This window comes from Apaloderma vittatum, unplaced genomic scaffold (genome assembly GCF_000703405.1).
Source record: "Apaloderma vittatum isolate BGI_N311 unplaced genomic scaffold, ASM70340v1 scaffold3047, whole genome shotgun sequence".
Taxonomy (NCBI): Eukaryota; Metazoa; Chordata; class Aves; order Trogoniformes; family Trogonidae; genus Apaloderma; species Apaloderma vittatum.
The window spans coordinates 40,166-51,028 of NW_009727645.1; the positions used below are offsets into that span (position 1 = coordinate 40,166).

General features: G+C 39.0%; 1 protein-coding gene across 1 annotated transcript in view; it reads right to left on the reverse strand.

The window, feature by feature from the left end:
• Window positions 1–897: 897 nt before the first annotated feature.
• ITGB1 (integrin, beta 1 (fibronectin receptor, beta polypeptide, antigen CD29 includes MDF2, MSK12)) overlaps window positions 898–10,863 on the reverse strand; it is a gene marked incomplete at its 5' end in the record, with an annotated part of 20,790 nt that continues 10,824 nt past the window's right edge. Inside the window, 3 exons of the mRNA XM_009873730.1 lie at window positions 898–2,150; window positions 8,198–8,364; window positions 10,403–10,635. Of these exons, the coding sequence (XP_009872032.1) occupies window positions 2,085–2,150; window positions 8,198–8,364; window positions 10,403–10,635 (466 nt within the window). The remainder of the gene's footprint in view (window positions 2,151–8,197; window positions 8,365–10,402; window positions 10,636–10,863) is intronic.

Below are 10,863 nucleotides of genomic sequence, written 5' to 3' on the forward strand. Positions count from 1 at the left end.
TGGCTGGAAAGGTGGCACAAAACCCAAGCATTCATGACACAAGAACTAACCCAGAGCAGTGCTGCGGACTTTGTTATGAAGGACAGCAGGTTAAATTATTGCACAGCTTCTTCCCTTCTGTAGGTCTGCTCTCATGGGCACCATCAGAAGACATACCTGTTGCCAAATTTGGTGGCCCAAGAGATGCAGCTCTGTGTCCCCAGGTGCAAGATGCGTTAAGTCCCAAGTATGTAAACCCAGAGTGTGCAGACACACACACACACCACGTACACAGTGTGCGCACACACACACCCCCCCAACTCCTCATCGATGTCCCCCTCCCATTTAATGGAAACCAGATAGAGGTTATAAAGGACTTTTAGAATGGATTCCCACAGCTTCTGAGGATAATCTGAAGTGCTATCAGTTTAAAAAAAAAAAAAAAAATCATACAGATTCCACAAACATACTTTAGGAATATATTTAATTACAAAGTGGCTTTGATAATCTATCTGGAACATTACACCCTTCAAATTTGGAAGACTTTCTTTTACTGCAAAATGCAGTAAATTTTCTCATTTGTCATGTGTTGTGAAACAGTATTAACCAAATAGTCTATTTGCTGGAACAGTTCTTAAACTACAGAACTTCGTTAGCACACATGCAAATGAAAGCCTGGGACTTTACACCAGTGGCCACTGCGTGTAACCTGGAGCACTGTGCTGCACCCTGGCCTTTGTGCATTTTATACAACACCTGATGTTTGTTACCCGAGATCACTTAACTTTTGTCAGATTTGATTTAAAGGACATATAGGGCATTATTACCAAGTCCATTACCTCTTGCCTAAATAGACAGAGCTCTCAGCTTCTTTGAATAGTATCAACTTTTGTAAGATAAAAAGAGATGAGACTGAAATATTTTAAGGTACTTTTATTTAATAAATAACTTCAGTAATAGCACTGTAAAAAGTGAACATCTGTTAAAATAAAAAGGCACTTAAAACAAGAATATGACTATGATGCAGTTTGAATGGTCAAAGGCAAATATACATGGCACATGTCAAAAATGGTGTGACTTGTCACATGACAAACTATGCAATCTTAGCTACAGGGTAAAGGCAAATTTACAGCTAAGACTGCTTGGAAAAAAAAGAAAAAAGAAAAAAAAAAAGCTTATGTTGATACAAAAAAAATATTACAAAAAAGAATTGCAACCAAATACGTTAAAAAGATTAGAAGGGTGACAAAGCACCAGGCTTTAAACCAAGGAAACATTACAGAATAAAGACACAGTATGTCATAAGGCCCTTATGTGTTTTGAGGCTGTCTCGGTAAGGTACTTCATGATACTGCCACCCAGGGCTTGAATTTACAAAGGAAAACTAAGCAAGTTACCAGTCAGCAACTTTTTCAGTAATGGCACATGTTTTAAAGCTATTTTTTTTTTCTTTCTTAACATTCTTCTCAAGCCCTTTCATTTGAACCATAACCTGGCAATAAGCAACTTAATTTATTAACTTATTCATTAAAAATAAGTATGCACACACTTTTCAGTCTTTTACACTGCTCACTTCCAACTTACTCAACTTACCATACTCCTAATCATACGTCTAGCGAGTAGAAGACCAATTAACCACCAGCTCCATGCTACGTGAGTTTAATTATAACTGCAAACTCAAGCCCTGATTTCCCTGTAAAGCTAAAAAGTGTAATACTACGTGGCTAGGCAGAGCCCTAATGCTGATTGCTTTAACCACTTCCCTCCCAGTCACGCCACAGCAGTATCGCACCCTGTAGAAGACTCAGATTCACAGCACGGGAGTGGGAAAGGTCAAAAAGGCACCACGTGACCTTAGCTGAATAGGCTACATAGTCTCAAGTTTTTTTTTTTTCCAGACCTCTGATTACTTTAACTCGCAGAAAAAAAACCTTAAAATAAAATAAAAAAAAATTACATATGGTACATTTTCAAAACCTGCACAGGAAAACAAACCTATATGTAATGAATTAGTAAAATCACTGCAGTTTGCCCTAAATCTATCTTACTGTGACTACAAAACTTGCTATGCCGCATACAGTGTTGTGAAGTTACACAAGCAGTGTTCATTTTCCCTCATATTTAGGATTGACCACAGTTGTCACTGCACTCTTGTAAATAGGATTTTCACCCTAGAAAAAGAAAAATATTTATATTAACATTTACAGAGACCAAAAAAAGGACTTTTTTTTGCGAGAAGTGTAAAAATCAGCCTAATAAATTAGCTTAAGAAATTACCCATTAATGTTTTGTTTATATATATTAAACAGCTTAAATCAAACTAGTCTTCCTTCTAGCAACTTAAAGGCATGCTTGGCTAACAAAGCAAAGGGTTAGGGCACGATCCTGCTCAGTTTACGCCACAGATTTCCTTCAAACCTCGTGTGGTCTCAGGGCTGAGCCACCAGCTCAGCGGTCTGCAGCCCGGTCTGCAGCTTTTTTTCAAGAACAGAATTGTCAACAACACTGTTTGAAACTGTGCCTGACCACAGACCACCTTCTGCTACAATAAACATTTAAACAGCTTATCTTGTATAACAATTTAATTCTAGAATCAAAGTGGAAAGGCTTGCGGTACTTTGATAATACACATTCAATATTTGTATTGAACATTTCAGTATTTTTATTTCTGCTGGTCCCCCCAACACCCATACGCACAAAGTGCACAGTTAAAACTATGAAACTTCTGCACTGGTGCAAATGCTGCAATAAAAACATTATTCCTACTGATATTAGAAATGCCTCCAGAACAACCGCTTCCATTTCTCTTGCTCAGATTTGAAAAACCTCTAAATTTAGCTTATTTTAAGCTTCCTTTGTTCCCAGGTTTTCTTCTATTTCAGTAAAGCCTACTACACATCTTGCACACCCAAGAACTCAATTTTAATAGATAAATCGTAACAGAAGAAAGGGCGACTGTGCAGATGTCAGCCTGAGTGCCGTTCTGGCCAAAACTCTATCTGTCCTTCAGGCAACGAAGGGAATCTGTCTCCCTCTTAAGTTTCCCTAAATCTGAGATGTTCCATACAACCGTATCAATGCTATTCTATTCTATTCAACTACACAGCATTTAAAATATTTAATGTTAAAACAATTTCTCCTATAGTCAATCAAAGGAAATCCTGCCCCCTAGACACACAAACAGCAGGTGGGTCTGTTTTTTCAGGGTCATAAATCTGGAAAATCAACTAGGAATACCACAGGATCTGCCAAAAGGTAACGAGGCAAGCAAGAAACCCACTTGGTGTGAAATTTCTGTATCGCAAATCCTGGGAAGTTTGTTGCCTTCTACTTGCAAGACCTGGTACAGGGCAAATAAGTGGTGTACCCTAACAACAGCTGGGGTTCACCCTGCCTACATGAAAGTCAGTGCCATTTGGCTTGAGGTGAAGGAGGAGGCAGGGCTGGCTGTGCTTCACGAATACACAGCGGCAACAAAAGACCTTTCCATCAGTTCCCAGGAAAACCATATCTTGCTTAAAAGTGTATCAGCTACTGGAGAATTAAGATGATTTTATTTTAAATTATGGAAACAGTGCTGGGGCTAGTTCTCAGCAAACAATACAAAATTAACACCCTTCCCAATATATTTAATAAAAAGCTTCGCAATAGTAAGATGTAAATAAAACTAGAAAAACACCCTGGGATGAGGGGCTTAATCTGGAACTGCAGTGTCTCATTATGCCTCAAAGTTTTGGCAACGTAAATCTTGTTTCCTCAACAAGTTTTAATGGAGAATTCTTAAACATATAAATCCATGGAGTTTATGACGCAGACAAAGTCTGTAAGATTACTGGGCTGTATCATACACAGACCAGAAGATGCTGCAACGCTTTTCAACGACAAGTCATGATGCAATACTTGTTATGTTGTGGTTTTAACCTTCAACATTTTACAGAAGAGAGACCATCTCCAGTACATACAGGGAGGTATATATTTACATTTCCTTCTTTGTAAAAGAGAACTTCTTTCAGATAGTGAAGGAATTGGTCTAACAGTTGGGACTAAAACTTGGAAACTTGCAGGGAAATTTGCAGCTCATACAATTAATTTGAAATTGGAATCAGGTTTAAAACGCAATTTTAAAATGGAAAATTAAATTAATTGTAGTCTCAGCTCTGGCTTGGGGAGGTCTTCTACAGATTATCTTAATATTAAAACTAATGTGGAAATAGTAAATAAATGTCCACTAGTCCAACATGACTCTTGCCTTGCTTGGGGCCCCTCACAGCAAGTATGAAATTTCATAGATTAGCAATATTCTGGATTTTTAACTGGCCACTACACCACAGTATTCCAAACTTCCTGACTTGGACAAATACAATTGTTTTTAAATAAACCCACTTTCTTTATGCCACTGCAGAGAATATACTGGTTGAAGCATGCATATTAAACACACTGGCCACATGCCCCTATAAATGAAAACACCATGCACACTTAAACCAAAATAAAAATTAACAAACACTAACTAAATACAACATTGAGGGATATACATTAAGAGATGGAAGTATTTTTTAAAAATACCTTCGGCAAAGAATAAAGAGCTATGTTCTTGCAACAGTATTAATCTTCAACTAGACTGGGCTGTGCAGAGGGTAACAGCTGAGTCTAGTGTTGCATAAAGATGAACCTAATATACAGGATGTTTGATAAACCCTCTTTTTTCTTTTTTCTTTCTGTGGACTTAACTGCTTCACCAGTCACTTAAGCTTCCTGTATAGTGGGTTTAACTCCTAAGTCACCACAAGGAATTGCACTCTGGAATATTCAAATTTATCCAGACACACTCTTCAAGAGCTGGTTCTTACTATTTTCAGCTCTTATTAATATCCCTCATTATTTTACAGCACTATGAAACAAGTCATTTGCCAACCCGTGTGTAGGGCAGCTGCACCAGAGGGTGAAGCAAAGGCCAAGGTTAAGGGCAGCACAGACGACAGAGGGCATCACCTGCCCTGGCTGGCAGGGGAGCAGCTGGCTGCTGCCAACTAACCACTCTTTGAAAGACACAGACCAAAACCAGAGGCCGCGCAGGCACCACAGCCTGATGTTGATGAAAGGACACTACGGCAGCAGCGGCACTTCGGGCCACGAACAAATCGAGCTCGGTTCAACCCAGCTGGCTCAAGCCCGGACACGGTGGTGACAAGTCACTTGCATCACGGACCGGGACGGGTGAGCGGTCCCTGCCGAGGTTGGTGTGTGCTGCCCCAGCCCAGGTGCCGGCACAGCTCTCGGGGCAGGGTCACACAACCTGCACGCCCTTGGTTTTACTGGATACAGGTGGAGGGAGCCTACTGCAGTGTCACTGCCTTGTAATGGGATTTTAGGTGGCTTTCTTGCCTTGGCAACACAACTCTTTCTTCACCTAAACGAAGGGTTGCTTCCACAATCTAAAATCTTAGTTATAGGGGAAAGGAGGACTTTTTCCTTTTACTTTCCGTGGGTCACCTGTTCTGCCATCTGATCTCTTTTTTGGTGGCCAATAAAGCTTCTTCTTTCCCTGAAGTGCTGGTGTTTCTACGAATATCCAAAACAGTAATTTTTAAAAAAAACCACCCTCTTTCATACTTTTAAACTCCCCAGTGAGTGAAACAAAAGGCAGAAGTCAGTCCCTCCATTTACACCACAGGAAAGCTTTCTGTAAGAAGTACATTGAGGACAACTGGCAGCACTAAGGACATTAGGTCCTGAAAGAATCACGGGGCAGAGAAAGAGAGCACAGAATGGAAGTTATACATTCTAAGATTTGTTAGATGCTTGTCCTGCATGCAATAGAAAATACACAATTATACGTAAATAGCAGAAAAGAAGGTAACGGAGACTTAACCAGATGGATTATGTGAAATATTAGAAAGGAACAAGGACTCCATTTCCTCCCCAGAATAACTGAGAAGCAAAATGGAAAAGAGGTGAATGTGGTTGGCGTGGCAAGCAAAATGAACATTTTCACAGTCAATTTTGGACACGCTGAGAAGTGACATGATCGCAAAGAAAAAAAGAAAGTATACTTCATCAAAGATGGGCTCAGAATGCCACACAGTATTCTGAATTGTTGTCACAGTGCGGACAGATAAGAGCTTAAACATTCTTAATTCCTGCTTTCTCCTCTCATTTTTCCTTTGCAAAAATCTTGTGAGTGCAACCCTACGAAAGGGAGACAGCAGACAGAATAAAATCAGAGATACACATCCTTCCCTTCCACTGGCTCCTGAAATGAGGCCTTGGATATTTAAAGGGATGTGTTGCCTTCCCAACACTTTCCTTCCCTTCCCTTCCCTTCCCTCTTGCCTGATCCATGTACTTATCTCTCAACGCCCTTCTGGCATCCGTTCCTCATCTCACCCTCTCTTCTCCCGTTCCCTCCCCAGCAGGTGGGGATCCCAGGAAGGAGGAGACCACCTGCAGCACTCAAGGAGGTGCAACCTCATCATCTACAGCAGGTATCTGTCCATCGCTTCTTGTTTACTGACTTGCTTTTCTGGATACTGCTGTTTCTCCTGGCATGTTGGGTGTGAAGAGAACTGAAGTAGCATGTGCAAACAGAAATGAAGTGTTGGGGCAGAGTTTAGGAGAGACAGAAACTGGGGTAAAACGTAATCTAGAGGGGACAAGAGCGTTTCCTCCTCTCACATTCATGGAATTTTTTTCTATGGAGACGCCTAGGCTGGTTGTGCTGCAAAGACTGTGATATTGCCAGTGTTGATAAAAACAAGTACAAAAAAAATATTTTGCACAGTAAATAGAGGCTAGTTCTATACCAGGTTAATAAGCCAAAGCAGTTAAAATAGAAGAAAAGTCTGTAAGGCTACTTTGAATGTTCCCAGAGTTATTCTAATGAAAAAATTAGTGTTTATAGGCTGGGCTCTTGAGGAGTACCTAAACTAGCTTTGCAAATACATCAGCTTTAAGCAAACTGACTGCTGATTTGAGGAAATGGAAGACAAACCGTCTCTGACAACTGTGTCTCCCCACAATTCAAAGAGTTTCTTCAATCCTCACAGCTGTTCTATTACATATATCCACAAGAAAAAAATAAAAAATCACTTGTCAAATAGTTTAAGCAAGTAGTGGTGGTATTAGTAAGTAAGAAATTTTGCTGTCAAAACAAGTTAAAAACTTCAAGCTGCATTTCATAAAACCCCAGAATCAAAGCAGCAGTAGACAAACTGAGTAAGAATCAAACTGTGACACACAGTGAGTTTGAAGTGACATGCAAAAGGAAAAAAAAGGAAGAAAATGAAAGAAGATACAAACTGAGACTTAGAGACCAGCTTTACGTCCATAGTTTGGATTCTTGAAATTGTTAATAGGGCTCTTGTATATTGGATTTTCTTGCTGAAGTAAAAGAAATGGTCAATGTCGAATAATTCAACAGGAAAAAAAAAAGAAAAGCAACATTCTCAACTATCACCGGAAAAAATCATGCTATATATAAAGAGAAGGGTTAGTAATTTTTTTTTCCCTGCATAAAATTAATTTATTTTCTTAAATAAAACCAAAATACTTCCAAGGAGGTATTTTTTAAAGCATTCCGTTATCAAACATATGTGGGTGTTGACTTCTACAAAACTGTAGCTAAGAGCTTTTTATGAGCAGATTCCTAAAATTTCCGAGAGGCAGTGACCCTATAACCTATATAAGCCTATAGACTGTTGGCTTATTATTATTGCGTACTTTTCTGTTGACAAGGGGCTGGGAAGATTTCAACAAACCAGTACCAGCAATGATTCTCTGACCAGTTATTTTAATCTCCCTACTAACACCGAATGAGTATTTATAAGATCTTTCGTAAGCATAAAGTTCTCGGCTTCATTTTATACAAAAGTGACATTTTAATAGTATGTTTTAAAGTGAGGTAGAACTGTAAAGCTGAACTACTCTGTCATCATCACGTTTTCTCTCTGAGATTTTATTTCAGCTCAAGTTATTACTTGCTTTTCTAACCCATGAGGTATTCCTCCAAGATGGTTGGGTTTTTTTTTTGTTGGGGGGCTTTTTCTTTTTCTAGCAGTAACACATAATGTGTTTTAAATTTCGCTTAATATAAGGATATCTCTGTTCCTCCATAGGCTAAAAGGCAGAAATACAATCAGAAATATCTAAGGCCCACAGAGAAAAAAATCTCTTCTTCCTCAACTACTTCAGCTTTTACACAGATAAAAGTCTCTTGACTTACCGTATCCCACTTGGCATTCATCTTCTCCTTTTCAAATTTAGCAAATTCTCTTCTGTCATGAATGATCATTAGTAGTTTCCAAATCAATAATAATGCAAGTCCAATAAGAACAATTCCAGCAACCACACCAGCTACAATGGGAATGATGTCAGGGCCGCTGGGGCAGTCTAGGGAACAAAGCGAGGAAAGCACAATTTTACAGAATGGTAGAAGTAATACACATCCAGATGCTTTTATAATTTTATTTTGTACTGAAGCCAAAGTTTTGAATATCAGAGATACGGCAATACTATTTTCCTTCCAAATAATGGAAGTTTTGGAATGGGTACATCTTGTAACATTCCAGCTTATTTTTATCCTTCCAATTTGTGTTTAATCTTAGCAATAGAACAATTCATGTTCTCATCATAAAGTCTACACACTGCTAAACCCTTAAGCTATTCCTCTAGAGTATCAGAGTAAAATAACTAGCAATTGTATTTTAAAATGCAAGAGCTCCAAGTCAAAGGTGATGCTGGAGCAATAAAGAAGCTAGAGTAAAAAAGCAGATTAGTAAAATGCTACAGAGAATGGGTGTTCCCTGTTTTACCTCAAACGGCTGTTTTTGTTAGAATCTCATATATTCAGAGGTAAATCACAACTTGATTTATTTATTTATTTATTTATAGGATATTTCCTCATCTTGCAAATTGCACCAAAAATTTTTTTAGCAGGGCCTATCTACTTTGTATAAAAATATCATGTACTTTCAGAGTAAGCGGCTTAGGTGTTTGAAGAGAGTAATACAGATGCGAAATGATTTAAGGTGACTGACACAGAAATAGCAATCCTCCAAAATAAAGCTCAACTCTTCTACTAATATGAAATCCTCAATCACAAACTGAACAAGGGCTTTTGCAGAGCTCAGTGCAGACTGAAGGAGCAAAAATGTAACTCCTGTGCTGTCAACAGGAACTCTGCTTCTCCCAAAACTACAGGCTCCTAATCTCGGCAGCTGTCTCTGCAGGAGTGAGGGAAGGGACAGGATACGAATTCCTTGGGAACCAATACGGATCAAGAGTCTGCTCCACCAAATACAGCTCTCCTGAATGGAGCTTGTTCCTTCTGCACTCGTATGGCACAAAATTAAGGTGTCTCCTTATCGAGCAGGAAGGCTTGATTCAACTCTTAGCTAAGGCAACAAAAGTTTATGCCTGAAGAAAATGTCAGACACCAAAAATGTAGGGCACATGTTGACTTGTCCTGAAAGACAGGGCTCAAGGTGCCCCTCTGTACTTTGACTGCATTTTAAAAGAATCTAGAACATTCTAAATTGAAGTGGTATTTATTTCTGAGAGCCGCTGATCTCTATTAAATGATGCTCACTCAAACGATCAATTCCGAAAATTCCTAAAGTAGAATACACACAAGTAAGGTAAGCATTTTGTATCAGCCTTTTAAAAATCATGAGACCACACACTGTTAACATACAAATCCAGATTTTTTTCACTGTTAGATGTAACATCCCGTGATTCAAACTAATAATAATCTCAGTAAATAAATGGCAAATTACTGATAGAGCTATAGAATTGGGTTTTTTTGGTATCAGAAGATTGAATAAAATTAAGAACAGTTGACCATTAAGGATTAACTAAGCAAAAAACTTTTCAGATCAATTATTGAAGGTACCTCAATTAAGTAAGAGCAAAAGCTCCCAGCATGAAATAATTTAAACAGTTTGCAGCGCAGCAGACAATGCTGTGGCATTGTCTTTTTGTGTAAGATTGGACCCATATTATTCAGAAATAGAAAAGAAAAAAGCAACAAAACCCCACAGACACCAACGTTTCTAATCTGTAGAACAAGCCTGGTTAAAAAATAAAACAACCCACATCAAAATTTAGGTATCTGGGACAGGTAAAACAAGCCTGCAAAGTACGTCAAGTGGAAACATGAAATGCTTAAACAAATACGCATATCTGATTGACTTTTTGTTTTCAAAAAATAAAACCTGTTTCTGTCAGCCTAGAAGCCTGAAAAAGATACATCTAGAGACACATATGTTTTCCTAAAGCCACTCGAGCTGCAGACTTCCACAAGTCTCCTGCAGAGAACAGGTACCCATTTCTGAAAGCATTTAACTCACCAGAGCTACTTCGGAGCACCCAACAACTGCATGAATTAATGACAAAGGCAAAAGGGGAGTAGGCAACCTCGTGTTCGTACCTGGGGTCTCCACCACATGGACGTGGGCTTCACCGTTTGCATTGACAGAATACGTGAAGTAGAACCAGCAGTCATCAACGTCCTTCTCCTTGCAATGAGACAACGGATTGGGCTGAACAGGCTGTGGCAAGTGGTCTCGACTTTCTACCCGTGTCATGTTGAAATGCATACATTCCTGAGAACATGTTTCCTTCTTTTCTCCCTTATCAAAAGCTCGGCACTGAACGCAGTCCCTGTGGAAGCACAAATAAGAAGCAATGTTTGCTGGTTTTTTTTAATACAGTGACAAAAGATACCTAGCATTTAATCTAAAGAAAGTGAAAAAACCCCACAAACAAACAAGGAAACCAATCCTTTTGCCATAAAGGCTGGGAAAAACAAGAGTAAGACATGGCTTTTTACCAGCCGGAATGTTTATGTACTTTGTGATTAAGAAAAGCCCCTTTAACAAATTCCTCTTT